The sequence below is a fragment of the Coturnix japonica genome, chromosome Z, assembly GCF_054131305.1.
Source record: "Coturnix japonica strain WE chromosome Z, WE-NBRP24, whole genome shotgun sequence".
Classification (NCBI taxonomy): Eukaryota; Metazoa; Chordata; class Aves; order Galliformes; family Phasianidae; genus Coturnix; species Coturnix japonica.
Window position 1 is genome coordinate 49,832,241 of NC_140702.1, and position 17,672 is coordinate 49,849,912.

Consider the following 17,672-nt stretch of genomic DNA (forward strand, 5'->3'; position numbering starts at 1 on the left):
CATCTCATGGGAGCCCTCAGCTTCCAGCTGGTCCCAAAGTTGAGCAGATGACAGTGCAAATGTTGTCATTCAAAACCTGAGCCTTGGTTTTCTCTTCCCTCCCTAATCAAGAGAGAGCTCTGAAACAGGCTTGGAAGGAAGCATGTTGGGTCTCTAGGCTGTAGTGCTCCTCAGGTTGGTATCATTAGGAGAAATAGCACTTTGCCCTTAGAAGGCAAAGGATGTCCTTCAACAAGTATTAAAAAAAAAACAGCAGAACTCACTCCTGTAAATCCAAGCCACATCCTGTACCAAGAGATCATTTTTCTCTCTCTTGTTCTTAAGGGCTTAGAGCTGCTTAAATAGAATTAAAAATCTACTGTATGATGCAGATCTACATTCTCTTGCCTTTAGTTTTGTTGGTGATATTTTAATTATATATTCAGCTTTGTAGTACAATGGATATCATCCCTTTTAATGTTCTTATTATCAACTATTACTGAATTTTAAGTGTCATCCCTACTAGTAAACAGGGTCTAATTACTTAAGATTGTCTTATTTCCCCTCACTGCAGAAGAAATGTTTTATTCCATACAAACCTATGAGTTTTTTATAATGTATGAGGATAATTTTATTCAAAATAATTATTTTCTGGTTTGTTCTTTTTAACATTCAAGAAGAAATTCCTTTTCTCATTAAAGTGAAATAGATTTCCATTTCACTCCTTTCCTTACTTTTATCCTTTTTCACAGAACAAAAAGGGGAAAATTACTCTGAACATACATATGTACATACATACATATATATATATATTGCAATTGGAATCTACAGCAAAATGTTACTTGGTGTTATTTTTCTCTCACTTCAAGAGAGAGAGTCGAAAGTGAGAGAAAATGTTATTTTTAAAAGCAGCAGTGTTGCTTTCCTCACTTTTTTTCTTCTTCTGCAATGTTTTTTTTTTTTTCTTTTTCCTTTACTTTTTTTCTTCAGAGAAAGTGGGAGGAAGGGGAAACAGCAGAAATACCATCTGAAATGGGTATTTCACCACAAGCATATGAAAACTTCTTGCTTCTGCTGTGTAGGAAATACTAATTAAGATGGAAGAATATAATTTTAACTACTTGAAGTGAATGTCAGCCAAGTAGTTTTTATTTACAATGTTGTCAAGCACAAGGATGACCATACTAAGAAGTCAGTGTCTCCTCTTAATATGTAAAGAGCCTTCTCAACTTCTCTGTTAAGTCCTTAACTTGATCTGAAGCAGCATGGATATATATGGATATTACATGGATATGTATTTATTTTCTGCTGGTGGTGACATCTGGCCTTGGTCAAAGGGACAGCCTGAGGGGTCGGACATCACTGACTTCTCATTTAAAGCCCAAAGATGAAGCTTGAAGAAAACATGAATGTTAGTGGGTACAAAATGATGAGCACCACCAAGAAGAGTCTGCTAGTTTTAAAGTGCTTTATTTAAAACTATCTGTTTACTTTAGAAAACACAATATCCACAAGAAAAATACAGTGTTATGTGCAATGTTTGACTATATTCAGTTGTGGGATACCAATCTGGTATTAAATGTCCTGGAGAAACAAAACCAAACCAAAGCAAACAAGAAGACAGGGAACACTGGATATCAATCATTGTCCCTTTAAAACAGAAAGACATTCTCCATAGTTCTTCTACCTCTGAAATGGTATACTTACGTGATTTAGCTGCAGCCAGAAAGCTGACATCACTTCAAACAAGGAAGGTCACATGACACTGAGTCAGCTTTACACAGCACATCTCCACATTTCACCCAGCAGCAGATCTGTTGATGTGCTCCATACTGCAAAATACAAATGGGTTTCCAGATATATAAAGACAAACAGACATGGGAGTGGCCAGCAGGGCAAGTCACAGTGTGCCCACTGGCCATGGAGCCGGGAGCCTGCAGCCTTCTCAGAGGTATACTCATAGGGTTATAGCATGTCCTCTTCCATCTCAGATGAAGAGGTGTGAGCTGGTAAAAACATGAGGACAGAGGTTTATATTCCTGGTAGCACAAGGCCATTTTCTCCCAAAGGCAGCCCCTGGTGTTCAGAGTTTAGTATGTGAAACATCCCCATCACCAGAGGGGCTGGCTGCAACTCTTCACCTGTTGTCACACAACGTGCTTACTGCACGTTCTTTACAGCATAATATTCCCATAGAACAGAGGACTATCTCAACAGGCTATTTCAGGTATAACTGTATCACCTACCCATTTGTCAGCATTTTCTTCTTTGATTCAATACAATTGAGCCTTTTTACTATGTGTTTCTACATGTATTTTTCACACACAGAATCATGGAATGCCCTGGGTTGAAAAGGACCATAATGATCATCTAGTTTCAACCTCCCCCCCCCACCATATGCAGGGCCACCAACTGCCAGACCAGGCTGCCCAGAGCCTCATCCAGCCTGGCCTTGAATGCCTCTAGGGATGGGGAACCCACAACTTCCCTGGGCAACCTGTTCCAGTGCATCACCACCCTCTGTGTGAAAAACTTCCTCCCAATCTCTAACCTAAACCTCCCCTGTCTTAGTTTAAAACCATTCCCCCTTGCCCTATCACTACCCATCCTTGTAAAAAGGCAACCCCACTCCTGTCTAAATGCTCCTTTCAAGCACTGGAAGAGTGCTGCTCTTGCTACCATGTCATCTCAGCCACCTGATGGGGCTGTAAAAGTGCCTGCAGCCCTCAATGTATGGCAGTGCAACAAAAGCCTCTCTGGGATGCAACCTCCAACCACATAATGCTGTACTAACCAAGGAGCTCAGTGCAAGCAGAAGAATTACTCATTCTAAAGCTTCTAGGTGCAGTGGGTAGAGATGATGCTATGGACCAGCACCTGGAGCAACAGAGTTTCAGTCCAAGATGTGGGCAGAGACGTTCTGGGATTGTCAATTAAATGACAAGTGCATGTCAATTAGAATGACTGCAGTGTGCCCCAAACCAAAATGCTTACTCTAAGAAAGCAGACCTGGGGTATCACTTCCTCCAGGCAAGGACTGTGTAACCAGGGCACACCAGGCCACTAGAGCAATGAGTGCTGCAAGGACCTGCATGTTGACATCTCCTCAGCCAGCAATCAGAACTTGTCTTGTAAACCAGGCTATCAACATTTATATCTTCTCCCAGGTCCTGCATCACTTCAGCCACACAAATGATGCTTAGTGTAAACTACTGCCTGGCTTCTGTGAAGTGAGAAGAACATCTCCAGGAGGCTGGTTTATCCCAGAGTACTCCATCCAGTTTTAGGGGAGGATAAAACACTGCTAGGTGGTAACTGAATTTACATTTTAAGGGGGTTTTGGTGAACATGGGAGAGCAGACATCTGGCTCTGGCATGGTTTTACTCAGGAACCCGCCCTTTGCTTTTGTGATGGAAGGTGTTTTCCAGCTCCACTGGAGCTGCTGGTAAAAAGGAGCCACCTGAAGCCCTTTGAAATTCCAAGGCCTTAGCACTACGGTTTCTCAATGCTTGTCCACTGCTGGAAGCACCCTATCCAGAACCCTTGGGGTGAGTCACAAATCCATGCACACTGAAGGCATGCAGGAGCCCTACGTTTGCAGCATCTTCTTAAGCAAACTGTAAGAATACCACTGCGATTGCTAGCCGTAAGGGTTATCGAGCTGCGCTGCAGCACCGCAGGGCGATGCAGAAGGCCGGGTCCCGGAGCCGCATCCCGCCCGGCCGGGCGCAGCCGGAGCTCCGCAGTGGCCTCGGCCACCGAGGGCTGCGGGATGCGAGACCGCGGGGCGTTGGGGTCCGCCGGCGACCCTCGGGCGTTGTTCGCACCCCGCGTCCTTCCTGCTTCCGGGGGCCGCCGCGGGGAGGATTTGCTGCAGATGACATCAGCCGTGGATGCTGGAAAAGCGGCGGCGGGGATGCGCCGGCTCCCCCCCTTCCTCCTCCTCCTCCTCCTCCTCGGCAGGTCCCTGCCCTGCCCCGTCTCCGTATAAAAGCGCGGCCGCCTCCCCGCCCGCCCTCACTCCCTGCCGCCTGCGGAGCCGCCGCCGAGCGGCCCTTCTTTCTCCCCTCAGCGCCCCGGAGCCGCGGGGCGGAGCGGGGGGTGCGATGGCCACCGTGGTAGTGGAAGCGGACTCGGAGCCCTCCTGCAGCCTCCCGAACCCTGCCGCTCCCTCGCCCAGCCTGTCGCATCGCTTCCTGGACAGCAAGTTCTACCTGCTGGTGGTCATCGGCGAGCTGGTGACAGAGGAGCACCTGCGCCGCGCCATCACCAACATTGAACGAGGTGAGATGGTGGCGGCGGCGGATCGCGCGGAGCGCACGGTGCGCGGCTCCCCCTGCGACCCGCAGGGCCCCGGCAGCCGCTCGGCGGCCGCTCCCCGCCCGCTGCCCAAGGCGCCCCGACGGGGGGCTCCGTGCTGCTGCGGCCGCGCCCGCTGCACCCCCTGCGGGGCGGGGGAGCGCCGAGCCCAGCTCCGAGCCCCAGCGCTTCTCTTTCTTTAACTGCGGGTCCCGCCCGGCCCCGCCCGCACCCCGGGGCCCCCCGCGTGGTCCCCGCGCCCGCAGCCCCTGCCCCGCGCTCCCGCCCCGCGCCATTGTCGGGGCTGCGGCGGACGCCCAGCCCGTCTGCCCGGAGACACCGGCGGGTGGGCGTGGCGCAGACCGCACTGCGGTCCCTATGGCAGCCCGGAGCGGACAAAGGGCGCCTGCTCCAGCGCCGCCGGGAAAGGGGCTGGGTGGGGGCTGCAGCCCATCCCCATCCCCGTCACCATCCCCATCCCTGTCCCCCCATCGCCGTCTCCGTCGCAGCGCCGCAGACCCCGGCGGCAGTGGGGCGTTTTCCCAGCGACCGCAGGGCTGCGGCTGCATCCCTGCGCATTGTGCCCAAGTTTCGGCAGCGCGATGCAGAATCCTTCGGGACCCAAGCATGGCACACACCCACCCCTGTGTTGAAAGAAATAAAAAAGATGCTGGTAACGAGGCTGCAGCCTGAGTGCCCAGCCCAGTTATTGTCCATCCCGGGCTGCGGCGGCTCGCTGCTCGTTTGCCCTTTCCTTAAGGTGGCTTTGGGTGAAGGTACCACATGTGAAATGTCCGAGTTCTGTAAGTTCTTGATGCGGTTTCTAATAAAGGAGATTGCGGTGTGCACAGAGAGGTGAAAAGCCCTGTTGCTGTAAGTGTGGTATGAAGCACAAAGGAAATTATTGGTGGACCTCATAGTTTGCTAAACTAGCCTAAGATGTGATTTTTGGTTTTTTTTTAGTGTATACCTTGTTCTGGGCTGATGAAAGTGCAAAAATCAGAAATACTCTATTGTGTGAAAGGAGAGAGGGAGCCTGCAAGGGATTTGATACCAGCCTTGAATGTAGGTGTGGTTCAGCACTCCAGCTAGGACTTCGCTTGTCTCTATTGTTGTGTTCTCAACCCTTTCTGCTGCAGTTGGCGATTTCTCATGGTTCTTTTTCTTGGCTGTTCACAGCAAAGATCTGCCTCATTCCAGCTTACCAGCTTCACCGTGACCCGTTGATCTTTATCTCAACCATTGTCTCCTAGGGAGGACTACTGATGCAGATGCTTTGTCATTCAGAGCCTCTTCAGCATTGCGCCTCTCTCCCTCTCTCGTTTTAACTAATTGTTGATTGTGTTGAAGTGAATTGGCTGAATTTCAATTAAATTGATGCAATTTATAGAGCAAATGGAAAAAAACTTCTGTAAAGGCATCTGATGTCATCCTTCCTCAGAAGAAATGTTCTTCAGTCGCTTCTTGAAGCTTCTATTGTGAAGCTGCTGCTGCATAGCTCTGTTGCTGCTACCTCCAGCCAATAAGCTTAACACCTGCTTACAGTTTTAGATATTCAAGGGAAATACCTTAGTGTTTTTATTCATCATTTTGGTTGAAAAGTCACCTCATTCTTCCTGATGTCAGGTGATTTGACAGGGATCTTGCCTGCTAGGAAAAAAATCAGATTTTGGGGTGCATTGTTCTGGATCAGTACACTCTGAGTCTGTAGCTCTGTCTATTTGAGGGCTTGACTAATCTTTCCCTTTGGAAAGTGCAGTAGGGAAAAACTGGCTTCTTTCAGCCTTTGTCCTCAGTAGAGCCTTAAGTGGTTTTAGGGTTCTTGATAACTCTGCCTCAAGGTCTTCTCTGGTGCATCTCCTAAGTACCACCAGAGAAAAGTGTGGATTCACGCACTGAACTGCAGAGCAATATGCCAGCAAAAAACATCTCCTGATAGGACATCAGTGGCGTGATGCTACGTAACCTGGTGGAATGCAGAGTCATTTCTTAATATATCATGAAGTGGGAATTGCTTGGCAAGCTGCATTTTCAGTAATTACATTTGGGATGTCATTCTGCTGAGGGGGCAGTCCTCCAGCCCACCATCCAGTAGAGAAGAAGAGGGGAGTAAGGAGAAAGCTTCAGGATCTTTCCACCGATTTGGCAGATGCTGCTGGGTGTGCCCTGTCTGCTGTCTGATTAGCCCTGTGTCTAGTGGCGCTATGCTCCAGAGACTGCAGAAGGAAGGAAATAGCTACAGCTCAGTCATCCTCACAGTAGTTTCTTCCATCCTGATAATAATACACATCATTGGATTGACCTTGGATTTTTGTTCCAGATTTACTTCCATTGCATCCAAACTTGATTTGGTTGTATAATTTACTTGATACATTTATACTACATTTTAAGGTGTTTGTATAGGTTTTGCATCCAAAATGCTGAATCATGCATCTGCAAATCTGGCCTATTTTACCAAATCTCATCCTCAGCCGCTGTGTGGATAGCATGCCTAGGCTATTCTTTGTAGTTGTTTTGCCCTAAGTACTGCATTTTGGATACTGATGGGCTCAGTGGTATGACTATGCCTAATCAGAATCATAACCCACTGCTAATCTGGATTCACAACAAAAATGGTTTGGGATGGTGGGCAGGCTCTGTCATTAGCAGCAGTGCTGAATCATAGTCCATATTGCTTAACTGACCTCCAGAAAGCTTTGCAGCCTTCCCACGCAGGCTTGCTGTTGGAGGCCAGCAAGCTGCTGTCTTCTTGCTTCTTCAAGTTCAACACCCAGTGTGCTCCAACTTCATGATCAGCATCAGTTCACTACTCATATATTTCATCTGTGCTGTACATGTGTGGCAATATATCATATTTACTTTCTTGCTCTCAAATGTTCCAACACCTGGAAGATATTAAAGCTTGCTGAGCTGTGTGTGCGCGCCAAAACTACGCCCTGAAAATGCACCATATGGCCAAGAGATTTTTGAGAAAGAAAAAAAAAAAAGGAGACTTGCAGAAGAGTCACCACTTATTCCTCTAAACGATGATGTACAAGTCAGGAAGCGGAGGTGATTGATGATAGTTCTGTTATTTTACTTCAGAGTGGTAGTGAAACATAGATGATACTGTGTTTTCAGTTCTCTTTAGAGCTTAGTATTCCATCTCGCTAACTGGGAGGATATCCCAGAGACAAACATGCTTACACCTTGACTGGACTGCTGACAAGGAACAAGTGCTCAGTGAATTCTCTCTGAAAAAGCTCTTGAAATGCAGATGTCTGTATTTGCATGGAGTACCTCCTCGGAGCTGCAATGGGAGACCAGCAGAGCAGATCTGGTTTCTCTGCTCTTTCTCCTCCTCATCCTTCAGCCCTGCAACATGGGATCTGCCAGAGGGAGCCCTGCTGTTTCTGCTGCCTTAGAAGAAGATAAAGCATAGGAGGTGGTACTGGCAGGAAAGTTAGCAGCCCAAATCAGGTTACCAGCAGAAGTGCTAGTACTGGTTGCAGTGTAAGGAGTTGGCCACATGCCTTTTCAAGCTTCTCCAGCCCAGAAGTACCAAGCCCCACAGTGGCTTAACCCAACATCTTCATGCAAAGATGGGGCCAAGCTTTGGGGAGGGACCAACAGATGCTTCCTCACCTGCAATTCCTTTGGCATTAGCTACCTAATTTGTATAAGTCTCAAGACAATCCCTTAGGGGGGGAAAAAAAAAAAAACCCTACAAAAATCACAGTAATGTTGGTGTTCAGAACTACAACAGAGTCTGGACCTACCTGAAGTGCAACTGTCTGCTCATTGTTTTTTGACAGGAAAACTATGGAAAAGTATTAAAATATATTCTGTTAATTTGACTTTTTTTTTTTTTTTTTTTTTTTTTTTTTTTTTAAGCTAGTCATCAAAATCAAAGTTGGAAAATAAACTCATCTTTTGGTTGCAGTGATTCCTCCTTCCTCCCCCATCAAGTGTCAGTCCTAAAAATGTATGATTCCAAAATGTATTTTTATGATCATGTGTCAAGTGTCTCATTTTCTTTGTAGCTGAGGAGAGAACAGAGATGTGATGTTTATCTTTTCTAAAAGAAAAGAGATCAAGCATAGCGTTTCTAAATATCAAAAACAGAGTTTTGATACTTCATAAATAAAAGATCACTTAAATTTTAACTTGCAGTATTGGATGCTTCAAAGCTTTTTGAATAAAGAAGTCACGGAATCATAGAATGACTTAGGTTACAAAGGACCTTAAAGATCATCTAGTTCCACTCCCCATATGTGTGCAGAGTTGTCAACCACCACATCAGGTTGCCCAGGGTTCCATCAAGCCTGTCCTTGGACACCTCCATGGTTGGGACATCCACAGTTACTCTGGGCATCTGTACGAGCACCTCACAGCCCTGAGGAAAGAATTTCCTCCTAACCTCTAATCTGATTTTCCCCTCTTTTAGTCTACAGCCATTCCCCTTTGTCCTATTACTATCTGACTGCATAAAAAGTTGGTCTCCATCCTGTAACTAAGTTCTCCTCTAGTGCTAGACGGCCAAAATGGAGTCTCCCTGGAGTCTTCTCCAAGCCAAACAAGCCTGGCTCCTTCCACCTGTCTTTGTAGGAGAGGCACTCCACCCCTTCAGCCATCCCTGCAGCCCTCCTCTGAACCCACTCAAGCAGTTTCATGTCTTTATAATGTTGGCAGCCTTAGTACTTTGCACTGAAATATTAACTTGCAGCATGCTAGGTGATGCTGTCCTTCTTTATGGGGGACAAATACAGTATCGCCTGAGTGATACACATTTTCACTTTTGTAAATCAGTCGTTTGCTATTTTTAAGCCAGTTCATGGACATCAGTGACTTCTCGCCATGTGGCCACTAGGGTGTGGGATAAGCAGTCATTAAACAGGGGCTTGAAAAGACTGCTGCCATTTGGAAGGGCAGATTTTGTCTTGCAACTGAGTGATCTCTGTCCAGAGTGCTTCTTCTGGGCAGTCAGCACTTCACAAAAGATGGCTGTGAGGTGTGAAAGAAAGAGAGACTGATTTTGGAATTTAGAAATATGCAAATACAATGGATGTAAACCAAGAAATTTTCCAGTGCTGATGTATCAAGCTAGATGTGTTTCTGTATTTTGAATTTTAGGAATCCGATCATGGGACACAAACCTGGTTGAATGCAACTTGGATCAAGAGCTGAAACTTTTTGTGTCTCGCCATTCGGCTCGATTCTCTCCAGACGTTCGAGGTGAGCTTTTGGGCATGTTTACAAAGTGTTATGTGGCCCATTTTCATTTGTGGATCTTTACAATGAATAATTTGTTCTGATTCTTCTTGGTTTGTTTTGTTTTTAATATTACTACAAAGTTACATATGTTTTTTAACCATTACAGCAAAAGGAAAAGTCTGAAACATTAAACTAATCAGACTTCTAGGTTAGCTTGATACGTATCAATGTGATTAATTTTGGAGCCCCATTAAAGTCAAATGAATCTCAGTTTTTGACTGAACCATTTGTGTACATTGCCCTAATCTGTGTAGCTGTTACCTATGGTAGGCAAAGTACATACAGAAAAGAACATGAAAGAACTGGCTCTACAGTTTGACAGCCAGAAATGGTATCACAGCTGCTATGCAAGTGTGGCTTAAGAGCCTGATACCTTTTCTTGTAATGGAAAGCTAAGGGGTGGAGGGTCTGCCTTTACTCACAAGAACTTTCATAGGCTTTTATGAGGAAACTGGTTCTCTGCAGGGCTTATGAGATTCAGTCAATTCTTCTGCTGCCTTTTCTTCAAGCCTGTCCTTTCTTTAGGAGATTCACACAGGTTTAAAAGAACAACCAAACAACCAAATGAAACAAACACCACCAAATTGCCTCCCCTTCCCCCCAATAATTTTGTGAAGTGTAAAATTCCATTTTGTTCTGGTTACGTGGGAATCCAGTTTGGTAAGTTTTTAATTATCTCTTCTTTTTAACCATCTCCTTACTTTAACACAAGTGCTAACTGTGCATGTGTGAAATTAATCTCGGCCTCAATATATAAACATATATACACTTCTCAAAGGATTATAGCTTGCTTTCGTCAGTGAAAACACTGTGATCATGAGCACACTGACAGCTACAACAAAGAAGTGGGAAATGCTCTAAACTCTGGCTTCAGGACCGTGGTGAAAAGGGCTCTGAAATGCTGTGTCATACCACCACTTTGCACACACAGTGTCTTTTGCTGTTCACTGTTGATGAAGAGATCCTGATAGCATGCTAGCATGATAGCACTGACCTGACGGTCTTAAATAAAATACTAAAAAATCTCCTTTAATGAATTCTTCCTCTTGTAGCATTGCAAATAGCGATATTTGCCATTATTTCTCCAAATCTATTGAGCCAGAGTCAAGACAAAGATGTACCTCTGTACTTTTTCACCTGGTTCAAAAAACAACTGGTAAAGCAATACTCAGAACTGAATTACTCCAATGTATTTAATCTTTTTTCCTGTCTCAATAAGATGTTACTTCTTGATAGCATTGAATGAATTAAAATAAAGCTAGTTTCACATGGTTAAATACTGTGGTTTCATATAATAAATGAAAGAATGTTATGAACCTCTTTTTTTTCTTTTTTTTTTTTCCCAATTCAAATTTGAATTCAATTTCAGCCAATACTATACTGTCTTCTAGGAAATTTTCTCTAGGAATTATATATTTCATTGTTTTTTTTTTCCCTTGTTTGTCTAGACTTGTCTGTTTTGTCTGTCCTTGTGTTGAATTACAGCTTAATTGTATGTGACTGGAATTCATCAACAGCTCTATGACAAGCAGTAATGAATGTGTTTTTCAGCACTGCACAATCTTTAAACAATAAGCTGCCAAAATCTACATTGAAAGAGTATTGAGAGAGCTTTAAACCTGGAAAAAAGAGAAACATACAGGAAAAACACTAACCCTCTTTACCAGTTTCTTCTCTCAGATTGTGTGGAAGCCCACTGGCACTTTTTCAGTCCCATGGCACAGATTAGAGGACAAGATTTGAGTCTCTCTCTCTGGCTCTTTGATGTTGAATCTGCCCGAGGCTCCTCTGAGTTCTCACGATGGATAGATAGCAAGGAGGGTGGGATTTTTTTTTGTTGCCTTGTGTTGATAAAATTTCAAAATATTTTCTGTTGCAGTGCCCAGTTGTTCAATTTTGGTGAGTGCTCAACTTGAGAAACTGGCAACACATACTAAACATGTTTAAAGAGGTTACTGTTGGTTACATATCACACTGAGGTCTCAAACTCTGCTGTGGGCTCTGGGTAACTAGGTGACCTCTTATCCAAGGAAAGTATTCATCCCAGGTGACGGGATAGTGTGTGGCATGTCATGTGGGGTGTAACTAAACAGCCCTTTTTTTTCAGTCTTTTGAGACTGAATTCTTTGTATGACTCAAACATAGGGACAGTTTACTCTTGAGGGGTGGTAGAGTCATTTAGTGAGTCTGCACAGCTCTTAGTACAGAGAGGTCTGAATACTGACTGAAGCCTGTTTGATTATCATGTTTAATTATGGTAATTGCTATGCTGGCTCAGTGCATGCTTGTATGCTTCTCAAATCAGCTCAAGGATACACACACAGCAGAAATATGAACAGTATGACTTGTTCTCCAAGACAACGCTTGGAGGAAATGGGGCCAACCCTGCCCCTGTAACATATGCCTGCAGTGTTGAAAGAAAGACATGTGAGAGAAGATGTTAGTCAGAACAATAATTCATGTGTTTTCTCTTTAGGAATTTGAGGGGTAACCCTTGTTTGCAGTGAGTAGCCATGTACATATTGATATAGAATCAAGAATGGCTGAATCTGAACACTCTTTGTGCTCTTACCAAGGGAATAGATTGTCACACTGGTATTCATGTATCCTATATTCAGCTGCTGAACAATTTATGGATGATTTATGATTCCCTGAAAAATTGAATTCAGAATGGAAATGCTAGTGAGATCTTCTCTGATACCCTGTAAAGCGGCTGAGTTTGCACTCTCCTTAGTAATACCAAATCTGCAGAGATGTTGTCAGGTGCTGGTGGAAAATGAGTAACGACCCTTATTAACTGGTTGCCAAGACAACAAGCAACATGACTTAAAATGGGCGTTTGCCTCTGTTTTCTCTGTCACATACTGGCAATGACTTCCATCTTAAGTTAACTTCACAAGAACAAAAAATTCAATGTGTTGCAACATGTACCTGCTGGAAAAGGAGCCATGGTAAGGAGACAGAGCAAATGGAGATTGTTCAAACTGCAGCTGTTGCTAACAATCCTTTCTCAAATAATGTATGTATGAATGTTTGAGCTGCATAAAGCTGAATATCCTGCTTCACAAAAGGCTGAGTAAGTGGATTTTGCTTAGAGGTAAAACCATTGAGGGCTTTCCACAACACATCCACACCTGCCATTTTGTGCCACTTCTTCTACTTGGGATCTTAACAGTTGCACTGGTGTGTATGCAAGCCCTTGTCTAGTTGCATTGGTGTGTATGCAAGCCTTTGTCTGGATAACATAGTTTTTATTTAGATAGCTGATCAGTACCTAGCTACCTTTAACCTTGTACTCTGGGAAGAATTATTGCTCAAGCAGTGCTCTGTGACTATTTTATACTTCAGACATTTCATGAGGTATGGGCATCAATGGAAAACAGAGTCCAAGCAGCATCAGGTCCACAGGTCATCCAGGCCCACAAGTCAGCAGCTGACTTACCTTCCTTACCATGATTTTCAACAGCTTTCCTGTGGCCATGAAGGAACCTGTCTAAATGCAAGAGGTGTTTGATGTCCCAGCAGCATTTTCCTGCTTCAACTGTGGCTGAGGGCTTTTCTCCTATGGGCTTCTTGAGGAAGGCCCTCATTCTCTGTAACTGTCATCAACCTCAAAAGCCTAACACCCTCCATTCTGAAAGCTACCCTTTCAGAAGTTTCAGTTAAGGATTATTAGTGTCCTGTGGTTTTGGATCAGGAGGGTTTTGGTCAGTGAAACCCACATCTCTATTGTTTGCCAAAACAGCCTGTAGTTCCGTTACCAAGGCAGTTAATATATGCCTATTAGATTGTGTGAGCTCATGGAGTTCCTGATAAAATTGTAAATTGCAGTGTTTTTGTGCTTTTTTTTAAAAAAAAAAATTACTGGTAATCAAAATTCATCAAGTCAGATAATATAGATTCTTAAGCAAAACCTATCAATTACAGTGAAACAAACTGAAAAAAAAGAGCCAAGATGACTAGGCCAGATCTCTGTCTTGCTTAATTCATCTAAGGCAGAGGGGCAGAGATCACCAGTCTGACTCTTCACCCACTGCTGCTGTGAGGTCTGTCCTGTCGATGGTACAGTCCAGTGCAGATGAGAGGAGAGGTGAACTCAGCTGGTGTCTGAGCCTCACCACTAAGTGCCTGGGAGTTAATTCAGACCAGGAACTTAAGTAGTCCAGTAGGCATATTCATGGGCAGTCTATAAATATGATGCCACAGCTATTATAGGCTGCGATAGCTAGAATAGCTATCAAGTGGAGTCATTTGAGCTCATTGTATGTTCAGAGAGGTTAATTTTAGCTGGCTACGAGACTTGTGTTTTAGAGTATTTATGTCTTGGAAGAAAGAAAATGGAGGTGAAATAGGACTTGAATTGATCTGACTCACTCCGCTGCAGCAGTGGCTGGTGTCCCTGCAGAGTGTTGCTGCCAGCAACACAAGGGTGCAGGGCAACACTGGGAGCAGGAGCACAGGGGAAACAATGGAGTGGCATGAGCTCTTCTGTGTGTGATGCTGGGGTTTCTTAACTCAGGAGGAGCTTACAGCTCAACTGTTTCTGTGCTTGGGTACACTAATTGACAAAGCCTTCCTTTTTGAGTACTAATCAGAATGTCTGGGATGGGCTAATAAGTGATTCTGTCTTTTTCTTTTTTTATTTTCCCCTTAGTGAACTAATTCTTGCACTTCTACAACAATCATTCTGGCACTGAATTCCACTTCTGCTTTTTTTAGGAACAATCTCAAAGAGAATTAGCATGAATTTACATTAGTGTCACAGCAGCAGTACCTGCTAATGCTAAGCTGCTAACATGAATCAGCAAAATGACTGAGAGTTTATTTTTAACTGCCTTGTATCACAACTACTTACAATGAGTTCAGCTGTGTTAGCCTAGCCCATATTGTGTGGAAATACGCTTTTGACCAGTGTGAGGTGGCCAGCAGAGGCACAAGGTTATTGGTGAACAATGTTTGGATTGGATATTCAGGGGTTATTTTGTTACAGGTTATTTAACAGATACCTACAGAATTATACTTTATTTATCCCTTTCAACTCCTCAATCTTCCTTTACTACTATTATGTCTGTGTTGGATATCTGAAGCTGAAGACTTAAACAATTATTTTTTTCACCCTTGCTAAGTATTATTTACAGATGAACTACTTTTCTTCCCTTCAATCATGCATTTAAAATAAATGTGTAACCAAAGCATCACTGCAATTTTTTTTTCATCTGCTTTCTGTCTATTACAGGTAACTTTTTTTTGTATAATATCTGTTTCTCTTAATTGTCTGCATTTTCTGTTAGTTTTTGAGAATTGCTCATTGATCACTTGAGAGAATTATGAAATGTTTCTAATTGAACTTTAGCATGGGGGGGAAATTTTGATCCATACTTCATGTATATTTTTAGGTCAAGCAACAACCAAATTGTGTGTCAAAAAAATGGAGAAAAGGCAAATTTTAGCTTTGACTTATTGTCAGATTAAAGCAATCCTTTATTTGCAGTGATTTGCTTACCACTGTGTTCCTAAGACCAAACCTAGCCTGCATTGGAAAGAGGTGTTTAGAGGCTCCTTGTCTCCATCCTTGGTGGAATGGGGAGCACACTATCAGTCCCTCTTGCCTATTCTTGCATGAGAAATACCACAGTGGGGTATTGCATGAAGAGCTTCAGCCCTAAGTCACCCCATAGAGACAAAGGCAGAAATCATGGCAAGAGATGCCTTACTGCTGCTCCTCCTGTCCAGGTGCTCCTCCTGTCTGTAGTTGGTCAGGAGCAGTCGTTAGGACTCCACAGTCCATGTGATTAAGTGGAGATAATATGTGTGTTAGATGGTAAATGTCATAAATAGAAAGGTGGATACTTCTGTAGCAGACAGCCACGTATCTGCACCAAACCTCTCTGTTTCCATCAAAGACATGGTGGGTACTTGTTGCAAACGGTTTTTAGAGTCAAGCAGGGAAGTCTGATTTCTGATGTTCTGTGCTTGCAGCCTGTGTGTGGGTTCTGTGGGTGCAATGTAGCCTTGCATATAAGTAAAGACCTGATTCTTCTGATTCCTAGATATCTGTCTGGTTGGAGTATGTCTTTTATAATTCAAATCTAGTTGCTGATATAAGGCATATTAAGTTAAAAATAATAAACATAATAACAAAACACTACTTGTAGAAGTGAATTTATGTGAATTTCAGTATTGTTTTGATGTAGCAGCTAAAATGCTGTGGTAGTAGAGAGCTTCTCTGTAATGGTCAGCTGAGTCATTCTCCTGTGTCTGTCAGTCTGTCTTCCCTGTAACTGCAATTGGGAAGCATAGGGTATTATCTAATAACAAAACAAACAAAAAGCTAACAAAGCAAAAATCCTTCCAAGAAGGCAAACCATAGTCTTAGTGGTATAATCTCAGGCTTTGTGATCTCTGAGTGACTCTAATGTGCTATAGAGACTTCCAGCTGGAAGTTAAGTCCCCTCTGGAAGTTGTTCCAATGTTATGACAAAGAAGATTGGTCCCAGCTTTGGCTCCTCTGTCTGGGGGCACAAATAAAGCTCTGCTGGCTCTTATGAACTGTTTGTGGTGGGTTGATCTGGCCAGCAGCCAAGCACCCACAGCTGCTCACTTGCCCTCTCCATCCCTGCCCCTCCCAGGAGAAACTAGAAAGAGTAAAAGCAATAAGATTCATGGATTTGGATAAAGACAGCTTAATAGGTAAAGTAAAGGGTGGTGAGGGGAAAAAAGGCAAAGTGAAGGAAGTCACTTGTGGTATCAAATAGGCACACACACAGGCACATCACATAAGTCACCAAGTTTTTAAGCAATGGACCACCTTGGAAACTGAAATCTATACCTCTTATATACTTATATATAAGTATATATATACTTATATACTTTATATACTACATGTTTGCTCAGTAAGAGTCAGCTGTTCCAGCCTTATTTCCAAAGTTCTTGCCACCCCCTAGCCTCTGTTGGGTACAGTGGGAAGAAGGAAGCTTTGACACTGTGCAAGTGCTGTCCAGCCACAGCCAAATCGTTTGTGTGTTATCAGCAGTGTTCAGGGCACAGTTCCAAAACACAGTGCCATACCGGTTGCTATGAAGAAAGTTAAGTCCATCTCAACTAGATGGACTAGTTAAAGTCCATCCTATTTTTCCAAACATGGGTTGTCATTGAATATAAGTTTGTATATGAATCCTTTCAAAAGGCCGTCACTTGTAATTACTAGCTGCAAAGCTTAGATTATGAAAGTTCCATAGACTTAGAAGATTTAAGCCTTTTTCAGTGCTAGTTAGATTTTTGTACATTTAACATTTCCTAAAAAGTTAGTAATTTTTAATTTTTCCACATTTCAGTAATTACATTATAGAATGCCCTTCTTACATTTCAAGCCCCTATCCATATAAAAGCTTGAAAATTTTGCTTATTTTCTTGTTGTGTTCTACAATGTGATTTGCTGTATCGAATGAGAAACAGATCATCATTCAACAGAACACATGGAAACACAGATGTCACCAAAAAGAAATCCAAGTGGGGCTGGTGTATTTGACTCTTAAAAAGTTAAGGATGCACTCCTTTGATCACAGCACTCTCAGCTGCATAGTTTGGCTGCACCAATTGTATTCCTGAAGAGGCCCTGGGAGACTGAACTATTCCTGGTGGGAACAGTTGCTCTGCACCTAACAACCCTGTGTATCTACTAAAACCTATAATTACAGCAGGAATTACAATTTGTCTCTGGCTTCTGTGAGATCATGTCATTGCATGTCAAGTAAGGGATTACTGTGTGGAAGGAGACCTTTGTGACATTCTTCCTCCGTGTTGAACAGGAGAATCAGATTGTATTAATTTGTCTGGAGGAACTATTTCCTTTCTACAGTGGGGAAATAACCTACTTTCAGGGCTTTGTTAATGGATGTGGGTTCTCCACTACCATTTATTGGTGGTAATCATAGGACAGAGAACATGCAAAGCCTTCTGATTTCCTTGAACTGTAGGCTTACTTTTTGGTCCCTAGAGCAGTGTGACACAATCATACATTAGAGACATATGTATCAAAAATGGTGCAGTTTAACCTCTGGATTGTTTCTTGGCCTGTGCACTGACTTTGTCATTCAATTGACTTAAACTGAAAGCAGATTCAAAACTAAAAAAAAAAAAC

General features: G+C 43.4%; 1 protein-coding gene across 1 annotated transcript in view; it reads left to right on the top strand.

Annotated features, from left to right (window-relative positions):
- Positions 1–3,999: 3,999 nt before the first annotated feature.
- Positions 4,000–17,672, top strand: part of MAP1B (microtubule associated protein 1B) — a 64,881-nt gene continuing 51,208 nt past the window's right edge. Inside the window, exons 1-2 of the mRNA XM_015848840.3 lie at positions 4,000–4,264; positions 9,392–9,493. Of these exons, the coding sequence (XP_015704326.2) occupies positions 4,087–4,264; positions 9,392–9,493 (280 nt within the window). The 5' untranslated portion in view covers positions 4,000–4,086. The remainder of the gene's footprint in view (positions 4,265–9,391; positions 9,494–17,672) is intronic.